Genomic DNA, 12,652 nt, shown 5'->3' with positions numbered 1-12,652 from the left:
ATAGTAGCCTCAACAAGTTCATTATCCTAGGTTTAGTTAACATCATTGGTTATATTGGTTATAGCTCTCTGAGCCTTCGACACTTGCAAAACTAACTTCCCTTATCGCCACAGGCCTTAGCAGTGTTCAAGGGTGTATTCTGAGGCTTTCACAGACCGCAGATACATTCGATTTATTTTTCCACAAATTTGACAAAAAAATATAGTTGTTCTGAAAGTATTTTGAAAAGTGTTTCATCGTCATGGTTCTGTATTTTTTAGATTCAAAAAATCGATTGCTTTTGTCGGGTGTAGTGATATCAATGGTGGTAAATTATGCCCGTGCCTTTTTCTATGAAATTTAAGAACGTCATGTACTTCTGTATGACTGTTCTTTTTTATGTTTAGTGTGCTAATTTCAAGACGTTTCCTGAACATATTACAGACAGACGGATATGTTGAATATGAAATTTTAAATTTACAAGATTACAATAAAGATGTTAGAAACATGACATATTTTATCATTATTATGTTAAACAGTATTTATGTCCTTATAACATAATATATCCGAATAACATTACATAACTCTTATGTCTTTATATAACATAAATATTGTAATTAAATTCACTTTACACGAAACCTGAGATGTTATTCTTTGAGCATTTTGAATAATAATAAAAACATTACATAACTATTATGTTTTTTTCTTTATATAAATATGTTAATGCATTTCTCGGACCTCAGTCGCTCATCTGACTATACAAAATAGTGGTTTAAGTTAAAAGGACAGATTTGCCATTTTTGGAGGTTGATTTTGGTTTTGAATATTTTTAAATAGTCTTCAGAAGTGCTAAAAGGGTACGAAAATCGCACAATTTCTTCATAAGTATATTAAACTAGGAATTCTCAAGAAAAGAAGAGTCGACTTTGCAACTTTCTAAAGCATACAATTTTAGACACACTTGAAAGCTCAAATTTCGGCGGTGAGCTGTGAATGCTATTAATGCTTAGCTTAGCTACAAACATTCCCGTTTTTGAGACTAAGGTACGATTGGCCAAACACACAGCGAAACTGTCCCTTTAAGTTGCTGGATCTGAATATTGAGCAAAGGAGAAAGTTAACAATCTAAAGAGTTAAAAGTTTATCAAGAGTAATTTTGGTAAGGAAAAACACAAAATTTCATACTATTTTTTGGATATGCCCCAATTTATGTTGTGCTTTTGATGGAATACTACGTATTTATTATAATGAACTTTCTGTACTATCGCCCTATGTAACCTAAACAAAAGTCCATAGTACATTTGATGACTCCATCATTCATAAATGGAAAATAAATTTTGCTCATATTTTCCGATATTTGAAAAAACACAACTCAATAGAAGATGATTGTACGAAAATCGCATAATTCCTTCAAAAAACATCAAGCTAGGACTTTTACTTTCAATCATATACATGTTTGCCTGTTCTATAAATGGCAGGAAAAGACGAGTCGTCGTCATTTAAACTTTGAAACGCAGATAAATCTGAACACACAAGGATTCGAAGGCTTATATTTCGTCGATGAGATGTGAACACTATTACTGACTAATGTCTGTCATCAATAAAATCCAGGTTATCTTTCTAACAGAGAGTATAATAGTACAAGTTCAAAGGAATTCGTCAAACTTGATTTACAATACGGACGGACATGACTTGACATAATTAGGTAAGGTCAGCTGATTGATCATACTGACAGTGACCTGGATAAATCTGTGGCTATTTGAATGTCCAGTTTTAAACTGGACAATCACTACGTATTGCGCATCTTTCTTTTGGCTGTCTGTATCTTCAAGTCCCATATCTTCACGAATAAATGGATTGCACCCCCCACCCGTTAGCAGATAAATTAAATTTTGATGTTTCATCGGCGAAGCCTGACATTTACAGTTCTCATCATATGATGAATTTCTCGGACGTTTAGGTTCAGAAACCTCTAGAATTTAGTATTACATTAAAGGGATTGTAAAGGGGTTTCTGAGCTGTCTATGTGCATCGGGGACACTGTTGGCAACAATTTGAGCCATTCCAATTTTCAATCAGACGTATGTTGTTTCTGTAATTCCACCAAAACTATGCGTATTATGACGTAGCTCTCGCAAAAGCCCTTAAACATCATTATTGGTAGCTTTTGAGATAGCGCTATCGATAGATACATATCTGGTTAAGCTTTTACATGGAATTCGAAAAATTATTCTTATGTATTGAAAAGGACAGTGGCTCAGAGTGGCTAGATGAATTGGGACCCGTGAACTAAAGTGGGCCCCCATGGGTTGGGGACCGTGGAATTGGTACAACCAGTCTCTATGGTAGTTGAGCCACTGGATAAGGAAAGGAAAACTTGTAATATGGTCAACTGGTTTGTGCATGGATACCTCACGATTTTTTCTTTATAAACTCACGAAGTTCTGGTTCGCTTGGGACGAATATCAGCCTGGGGCCATCCGCTGCCAAAAACATGAAAATAACAAGACTGACAACTACGATTTCATCCGGGAAATTAAAAATAAGAAAGACTTTCATGTTAAGGAATGACACATGTCGTGAGATGATGTGAAGGGCAGTGTTATTTATAGGCCACCTCTTTTTTTAATTCATGTATATTTCTTTTATACATAAAGCCCTTAATGCAGGCTGGTGATGGACGTCGCTGTCAAAATATGGACAATCTCCCAGTTTACATCTCCTGAGTTTTATTAGGTGACTAAAACTGTCATACGATAAGTTAAAGGTACGGACCCACATATTTCAACATTAAAGGAGGCGTTCAGTTGATCAATCATGGTTCGAGCTCTCTCGGTCGTAAAAGGGTCTGGGATTTGCTCTCTTTGTATTTATAACAAACAAAACTGCTCTTGGAAAACTTGTCTGGTCATGGAAACATTATCATGGTTGTGGAAACATTATCATGGTTGTGGAAACATTATCATGGTTGTGGAAACATTATCATAGTCGTGGAAACATTACCATGGTCATAGAAACCTTGTCATAGTCGTGGAAACATTATCATGGTTGTGAAAACATTATCATAGCCGTGGAAACATTATCATGGTCATAGAAACCTTGTCATAGTCGTGGAAACATTATCATGGTTGTAAAACATTACCGTAGTCGTGGAAACATTATCATGGTTGTGGAAACATTATCATAGTCGTGGAAACATTACCATGGTCATAGAAACCTTGTCATAGTCGTGGAAACATTATCATGGTTGTGAAAACATTATCATAGTCGTGGAAACATTATCATAGTCATAGAAACCTTGTCATAGTCGTGGAAACATTATCATGGTTGTAAAACATTATCATAGTCGTGGAAACATTATCATGGTCATAGAAACCTTGTCATAGTAGTGGAAACATTATCATGGTTATAGAAACATTATCATGGTCGTGGAAACATTATCATGGTTGTGAATACATTATCATAATCGCGGAAACATCACCATGGTTGTAGAAACTTTATCATGGTTGTAGAAACCTTATCATAGTCGTGGAAACATTATCATGGTTGTGATCACTTTATCATGGTTGTGGAAACACAGTCGAGCACAGTCGAATGTGGACGTATATTGCCGTCGCAATGTGATCATCTATATTGATGAGATCTTAGATAAGTTCGAATTTGAAGATTTTTCGATCACTGTATCATCATTTCCGACAGCTGTCAGTGGGCGTATGTTACCTTGACTGGCGAGCTATCTTTCTACTAGCCTCTAAAATGTGTATTTGGAAAGCTTATAGTTTATATTTGCACCATAATTCATTGTCAGCGTCTGTGGTTAAAAATACGACAAAACGACCATACCTTGACACCACTAGTGAGATTCCTAAAGGTTAAGATGAACCATCCAAAGGAAAACAAGTTTAGGTCATAGTATTAGAGACAGTTATACTTGAAGAACACAATATGCTACAAAATAAAATAAAAATCTCAAATGCAGATGCAACACAATAAGAAAATGTCGTTAAGATTAAGTTGGTGTCATTTTCAATCTGACATTAACATTTCCAAATATGTGATTATATCCTCGCTTGAGGCTATATCAGCATCAAAAATTACATATTTAAAACTTGCATTATGTCTTATTAATGTCACAGACCGTTCTTTTACAGAATTAAAGAAACAACGAATCTTTTGTTCGGTTTTATTATCCCAATCCATAAATTAGGCTGCACCGATTTTGTACAAAATCATAAAATTTTTATGGTGCATTACTCTGTTTTGTTTTAAACAACGTGTGTGTATAATTATATGCAAATGAATACTTCTAGATAGCCTATGAAAGAAATCTTCGTAGAACAGTGGTTTGCCATCCGTTTCAAGAATAGTACCTTAGCGGGAATTTTTTTTTCGGCCCACCGTCAAAATTTGAGAATGTTTGTCCAGAATTATCCACATTTGAATGCTAAAAAGACGACTCGTCTTAGAAAAGTCATATATAGCAATAGGCATTGCTATTTCTATTATGAGGTATTTTTGCACTTTTCGTACATTTCTGGTACTTCTGAAGACTATTTACATATATTGAAGACTCAAATCCAAAATTGCGAACCTGACGCTTAAAAAGCAAGTCGGTCTGAAGCCTTTTGATCTAAAGTAGTCAAGCCTCCACAGAAAGAAAAGTCGCAATTTTGATTTGTCTGTAAATCTTAATAAGATGTTGTATAATGTAGTCAATTATGTTTGTGTTTCTGAGATCTACTTCAAACAATGGGTCTCTATGTATACACAATTGTCAAAAACTCATAACTAAACGCCCCTTTGAACTGGATCAACCAATCAAATGAAATGCAATTGATTGTTTTCATTTTAAAGGGACAATCCGTCTTATTTGTAAACAATATTCACCAACAGAGAAATATGTTCTTTGACCTATCTGAAAGTGTTAACGCCAAAACTATTTTAAAAGTTTACGTAAACAGTATGTTATACTTTTTGGAAGCTGTTTGAAAACTACTGTATGGATTTAAGTAAATTAAATTGTAGAGAAATATGTCTCCTACGTATTCTAAAGATTTCAAACTGCTAAATTAACAATTATTACTCTCCGTTTTAATTAACCCTTTTAAAACAGCCTCCTTGTGCTGTTTCAATAATGATATTTCAATTCCCATATACATGTAACAATATTAGATTTACTGACAATATTTTGATGATAGATGTGAAAAATACAAAGGTAAAAAAATTGTCTCACTATTTACGATGGAAACCGAATTTTAGTGAAAAATGACAACAAAACAGACATAAATTAAATAGAATAGCGTCCTAATTTTGTTTTGCGTACATTAATTTTTGAGATTTTTGTACATTTCATTAAAGGTGTCTCTCTAAAATTTTATTTCATTTTATGCAATGCAAAATTTTGAGAAATTCCCAATTATATATCTCTTACATTCTTAAAGGGATTGTAAAAGTTTCTATTCTTTATGTATATCGGGGACAAAGATAGCAGCAACTTTTATCTTTCCATTTTCAATCAGACGTTTATGGAACCGGCAATTCCTCTAAACCTTCAAGTCACTATTCGCCAAACATGTTTTATCACACATGATCCTTCGCGATAAGTGGCGTCATTATTTTTAGTGCATCGCATAATTCCTTTAAATATACTTCAAACTAGGAATTTTACTAATTATTTCTATATGTGTCTTTTCTATATATCACAGAGTATCTTAAAAAGACGAGTCGTCAATTTAACATTCAAATAATAATTCTGGACACACATGGTTTTGAAGGCTCACATTTCGACGGTGAGTTGTAAACACTATTACTAATTGGTTTAGCTAAGAAATTCCCGTTACTAAGGTACCACTGGTCAAAAAATGGAGCATCCGTCCCTTTAAACAGATCAAATACAGAACAACTTTAGATGGTTGACACAGTACATATATATATTCACACACGTTTTACATAGTATAAATGAACATTACCATATTTGGGTGTGTTTTTGCATTCTTATAATTTATATATTCAACTACCGCATTTCACATTTTTAAACAGATGATGAAGTTTATATGCCCTTGTCAGCTATTACAAACTGTGTCTAATACCCTGTCTGCAATAGGCTCTTTTCTTGTATCACAGAGGATTGTAAGCGCAGCGATTTGATTGGATTGTATACTACCGAATACAGCCAATCAGAGCCCTCTACAAAAAATCTGTAAATCTTAAGCGATTAAGTTTAAGACTTTATATCGAGGCTTCTGATATCTGTAGCGTACTATCCAATCAAATATTTGTATTCTGTGATAAAAGAAAAAAGCCCAAATGAATTCAAGGTAGAAAATGAAATGAATGGAGTTTTACGTCCTACTTTTCTGCACCTTATGGGCTAATGAAGACCAGCAACGCCATGCAGTGTGCAATGAGGGGAAATTTTTTCAAGACAGCGGCATTAACCTACTCTATTTCGATTTAAAATTGTCGAGGGATCTGTAACGTGCACAGTCTGTAGCACACAGGGCCTTGGTTTATCGTCCCATCCGAACGACTAGACGCTTTGTCGGGATTGAACCATGGATCCGATTCACCGAGTCACCGCGCCAGGTCAGGTAGAGACACAGTTCGTAATTGTAAAGGGACCTGTTCCGTATCAATTTGTTTACCAGCTGCATTTTATTTTTTTACACATTTTATCTTTTGTGACATTCTGTCAACCAAAATAAACTCAAGGCCAAATTTAACAAAAATATATAGTAAGTTCGAAATGAAATGAAATGAAACGAGCTATATGGCACCTGAATACGATATAAAATATGTTTTTTGTGGTGGGGTCCGGTTTGTCAACCCCAGCACACCGACTGCTCGATATGACAGTTGTCATGAGATGGTCAAGATCTGCTTTCTCGTATTAAAGGCGTCGTCGTCGACGCGGACATTTAAAAACTACGACCGATATGAAGATAAATACAGATCCGAGTTAGAAACCTAAGAACAGTATTGTCGTATGATACAGGTAGTTATGAGCAAACAGAACTAAATAAAACGAGGATTGCCGCCTTTATTAGAAAGTTAGAAAGATTTAAGTATGTGTACAAGGGAGACATTCTGACGCATAACTCGACCCCACTAAGTTACTAACTCGACCTGACTTTTGAGTTAAAAACAAAATGACCTATCCGCGTGTAGATTTCTTCCCGACAGCCTTGTGGCTTGCACAACTATACGTCTTCGGCAAGATTCTCTCATTCTCGTTATTCTGCTGCACTCGTAGCACACGAAACTACGCATGCTATAGACGATGTCCAATGCGGTGTACGATGCGGGATTATCGATAAAGCAGAAAATAGAACACACGATGTACGGGTCTGGACACGATTTGCTCCTCAATTGTCTACTGTATCGACAATCCCGCACCGGACACTGTCTGTTCGCACCTTTACACGAAAATAATACACAAGAACGTAATTCACAACCATTTTGAATTGGTTCATCGACATTTAAAGTCGAATTTTCAAAAGGGAATTTATATTCGAGAATAGCTTATTCCCATTAGCTGCTAGTTTCAATTTAAAGTAAAAGAAGATTTTCACCTAACATTAATGACAATAAATTATTCTATCATAGCGTCATTATCATTTGCATAATATAATCGTAAATCCGAGTTAAAATAGGGCAATAGGTAGCTTTATGAGGTATGTGAATGCCATATATATAAACATTATTCTGCCACGATGATGGATTTTTGACGGACTAGAACCCAATTATTCTTTACGCCTCGTGATTTTTTAACTATATAAATAACGAGTTATTCAAGTTTTATTCATTAAGTAAGAATATTTTGTTCCCCCTACATCAATTAAGGTAAGTTATTTTAGTTACATTTTCCCTGTTCAGGACAATAATTACGAAATGGGTAATTATATTCAATATGATCTCAATTCCGAAATCACCAGCTCGGTGTTTTGCTAGAGTTAGCAGGTTCTGTCCCGTAAACTCTTAGACCTCTCCACCAATGACAAGAGAAACACTCTACGTTTGAGCTTTTCATTAAAGCTATTTATTCTTGACTCTTGCCAGTCCAAACTTACCAACACATTGTACTACTTTACATTTGTGTCCTTCAATCGAGCGTTATAGTTTGTAATTTTAGAGAAATTTATCATATGAAATTTTTGGGAGCACCTTTGTTCTTTAACAAGGCTTAATTGATATTTCAAAGAAATATGTTCACGTTAGTCTTTCTGAATAAGTAATGCAGTCTTCGTTTGAGACACTCAGCTTAGATATATATATCGGGGCTCCTTATCGCATCATATATCACCAAATTTTCCAATATAGCGTATTTGGTTCATTAGTTAAAGTTAATATCACCGGATTAAGTTAAATCAATAATCATATCATGATGGTAGAAATGGAAGCTATTAATGTCCCCGAAACAAATCGAAAGGCAAAGTTGACAATTCTGCTAGGACCTAAAGACTGCCTTCTTTTAGAAATGCATAGTCAGTTCAGTGGAAAATATCTATCATTAATTTGACTTTTGCTGTATAATGAATCTTGAACGGCTCATTTAGCTTTGTTTCAGCGCTCAATGTCAGCTTTTTGAACATTCAATTACAAAATCTATGGTCACTTACAGTGCGTTATTGACATCCTAGCATGCAGATAGTGCTTTAGAGGTTCGTAATAAATCCAAACTCGAAAAGTACTATTGTTCACATCAGAAACCATTTCGACCAATGCATCTCTCTAACGGTCTATCTTCTAATATTTTCAGAATAATCATGAAGACTGCCGTGGTATTAGCTGCTTTTTCGGCCCTCATGGCATTAGCAAGAGGTACGTACATTAATTCCAAAAACCGTTTTCCCCCTGAAAGTGATGCAGGTAAGAGGGGCTGACATGGAAAAAAGCGTCTTGACGTTCGAATGAGACAATAAACCAAGACCCCATGTGATACTATAACGATAACATTAACGATCCCTCGACAGTTGGAAATCGAAAAAGAGCAGACTAATGCCACTGTCTTGGCAAAATTTCCCTTGCACGTCTTCATTTGCCTACATGGTGCAGAAATCGAGGACGTAAAACTCCATTCATTTCATTTCATTAATTTCAAATACACATTTCTGAAATTTGCTCCTGATGAAGAACGTTTTGTACCTGTACTTTTGTGCTATTTACTACTGGACGTAATCACAATGACGTAAAACTGTTGATATACGACAATAAGCTTAGTCCGAAACAATAAATGAGCAAGTCCAGATACCATAGTAGATTAGCAGATTTCTATAACGATAAATTAACTGGATTTTGTCGAAAATATACAAATCTAAAATTAAGATTGAACATAATAGTTATTTCTTGATTTTGTTTCCATTTCAGCACAAAGTCCGCTGGCATCCATGGGAGGTGGAGGTTCGCCTATGGGTATGGGCATGGGTATGGGCATGAACAGGATGATGTTACCCATGTTGATGGGTGGTATGGACATGAAACACTTTGCATTGATGAACATGTTAGGTGGTGGTGGAGGTATGGGAGGTAGCAGAATGTTACCGCTCATGGCAGCTCTCCGTGGAAATGAAAACATGTTACCAATCTTATTGGCAGCCAAAGGTGGTATGAGCAATCCATTAGCAATGATGGCAATGCTGGGTGGTAACGATAATCTTATGAATATGTTGCCGCTTATGATGTCCAGTGGTATGGGTATGGGAGGTGGAGGAGGAATGATGAGAGGCGCTGGTGCTGCTGGAGGCGGTGCTGCTGGACCAGGAATGTAATGATCGTGTTGCTTTCTTGTGTGTTGACTATAAAACTTTTCAAAATACCAAACGGAACTTGTACTCTATTTAAAAGAGACAATTGAACTGTTTTCACTTCATTCTAAATAACTCTAAAAAAGACCTTTCAAAGTGTTATTTTCCCGTAGCTGATTACTGAGTGCCTGGTAGTATTTTAGACGATGTACAAACTAGTTGTTGGGCCTTTGAATCGGATAATATTTCGCAAAGACTGACATGTAAATTCTTCTTATTGATGGAGATTAGCTTGTTTAAGACAAAATAAAATGTAACAAATCATTCTTCAATTTGTAATTTCTTACATCAAATTTGTACCTTCCAGGAATGGGTTCCAACCAACCGACCTTACGAACGGGAAGTACAAACGTGGCGTACACTATGACTTATTGTACTACCGCTATTACCTGAATATCTGATGTTTGAACTTATCTTACCCTTCCACAATACCGATGTCGGAACCTATCTCTGCCCTTTCCCAAAATATCCGATGTCTGAATTTATCTTCGCCCTTCCAGAAAAACCGATGTCTGGGCGTATCTTTGCCAGTAAGAAAACCCGATGTCTGAACTTATATTTGCCCTTCCACTATACCCGATGGCTGAACTTAACTTAGCCCGTCAAATTACCCGATGTCTGAACTTACCTTTGCCCTGCCAGCAAACCCGATGTCTGAAGTAATCTTTATCCTTCTATAATAGCCCAAATTTGAACTTATCTTTGCAGAATACCCGATGTATGACTTTATCTTTGCCCTCCCAGAATGCCCAATGTCTGAACTTATCCTTGCCCTGCCAGCAAACCCGATGTCTGAAGTAATCTTTATCCTTCTATAATAGCCCAAGTTTGAACTTATCTTTGCCCTTCCAGAATACCCGATGTCTGACTTTATTTTTTCCATACCAGAATACCCGATATCTGAACTTAACTTTGCCCGTCAAAATACCCGATATCTGAACTTATCTTTGTTATTCCATAGTACCTGATATCTGAACTTATCTTTGTCTGTCAGAACACCCGATGTCTGAATTATCTTTGCTCGTTAGAATACCCGATGTCTGAACTTATCCTTGACATTCCAGAATACCCCATGTCTGAACTTATCTTTGCCCTTCCGGCAAACCCACTGTCTGGACGATTCTTTGCACTTCTAGAATCCCAATGTCCGAACTTAACTTTGTCCGTCTGGCGAACCCGCTGTCTGGACTATTCTTTGCCCTTCTATAATACCCAATGTCTGAACTAATCTTTGCTCGTTAGAATACCCGATATCTGACTTTAACTTTGCCCTTCCACAATACCCAATGTCTGAACTTATCTTTGGCGACAGAATACCCGATGTCTGAAATTATGATTGCCATTCAAATTTACGACAGTTCGATAATTGGAGAAAAAATTATATCTTACAAAGCATTTGGTTGGTCCAGATAGTTCTTTGGTATATCAGATTTATCGAATAAAGTGTAAACACAATTCAAAACACATGCGAGGTTTTATATGAACACATTTGAATGCAAAATGAACACCCATACGAAACTACGTGTGGTTCTTACATGGAAATAACACACACGGACGTAGTTCACAACCATTTTGAATCACTATTCGACCTAATAAGTCGAATATTTAAAAAAAGATATAATATTTCAACAAAGCTTTTAAATCACATTTAAAGCCACTTCTAAACCTTGAATCATGATTCTAAGGCTTTGTTGAAATATTAAAATCTTTTTTATTCAAAATTTGACCTATTAAGCCAAGGAAAATTCTCAAAATGGTTGTGAACTACATTCGTGTGTGTTATTTCCATGTAAGGACCATACATAGCTTTGTATGAATGAACAACGTGACTAAGGATGGGTTAATCTAAAGTTTATGCAGTACACTTCTTTTCGGTGCTATAGTGTTATAAAATCGCCTGTCTTTTCCATCGCCAAAGTCGTTCCTGGATCTTACTTGTTGTTCTTATGAAACTATGAATAGCTAATTATCACGTGTACGTCAATTACATGTTCATTCTCAATGCATCAGTGGGGAAATTGTGACACAGACAGGTTTGTTAAGGTAGTTTTAAAACATAATTAATTACTTCACGTGTTAATTTCATGTCTGAGCTGCATATGTAAATTATAAACATAAAACTGCAATTTTAAATGTTATTTTAAAACAAAAACCAACTTAACAGTGTGTCTCGAGGTAGGATGTCGTGTCAAAGATTCAAAAAGAGTCAGATGGGTATTCTAGCTAGGCATCGAAAGCGAATGAAATGACATGAATGAAGGTTTGACGTCCTACTTTTCTGCATCTTATTGGAGAAAGAGGCGAGCAACGCTATGCAGTCTGTAATGTCAGTTGGGGTGGGGGGGGGGGGGGGGGTCATTTTGACAGATCAGTAGCATTAGCCTAGTCTTTTCCGATTTTCAACTGTCGAGGAATCTTCAACGTGCAAAGCCTGTAGCACACTAGCCCTCGGTTTACTGTCCAATCCGAACAACTAGACGCTTTTTCCATTTCAGCCTCTCCGACCAGCAGCAAAATCAGAGGGTATTGTTTCGATCTATAGGGCATCAAAGGATTTATGGGACACGGAAGATAGGTTAACGGAGTGGACACCCCTTTTAAAATTGTCCGTTATTTTAATATTTAATGTGATCTCTACCCCTAAATGTCGCTAAAGGATTATTAACCACATTTTTGTGACAACTTTACCAACAAGTAAGCTAAAAGAAACGTCGAAAACGGGTCACGAGAAATCAATCCATGGCCCTTTAGATGTATTGGTCACAGAAGTCAGACTGCTAATCTAAAATGCTGGATTTATCATCGCCGAGTCGAAATGGATCCTTTGGGTTTTTTAGCACCATTTCCCAATGCAAGAGTTGCAAAGACCA

The 12,652-nt window shown here is 36.1% G+C and overlaps 1 protein-coding gene across 1 annotated transcript; it reads left to right on the top strand.

Annotated features, from left to right (window-relative positions):
- Window positions 1–7,888: 7,888 nt before the first annotated feature.
- On the top strand, window positions 7,889–10,052 carry LOTGIDRAFT_239174 (hypothetical protein; the record flags this gene model as incomplete). The annotated part of the gene is made up of 3 exons (XM_009053869.1): window positions 7,889–7,938; window positions 8,738–8,847; window positions 9,346–10,052. 3 exons carry the CDS (start codon window positions 7,889–7,891, stop codon window positions 9,744–9,746), a joined length of 561 nt encoding a protein of 186 aa, XP_009052117.1. The 3' UTR covers window positions 9,747–10,052.
- Between the last annotated feature and the right edge of the window lie 2,600 nt (window positions 10,053–12,652).

The sequence above is a fragment of the Lottia gigantea genome (assembly GCF_000327385.1).
Source record: "Lottia gigantea unplaced genomic scaffold LOTGIsca_201, whole genome shotgun sequence".
Classification (NCBI taxonomy): Eukaryota; Metazoa; Mollusca; class Gastropoda; family Lottiidae; genus Lottia; species Lottia gigantea.
The sequence above is the reverse complement of the archived record's forward strand: the minus strand, read 5'-3'. Positions and strand labels throughout refer to the sequence as shown.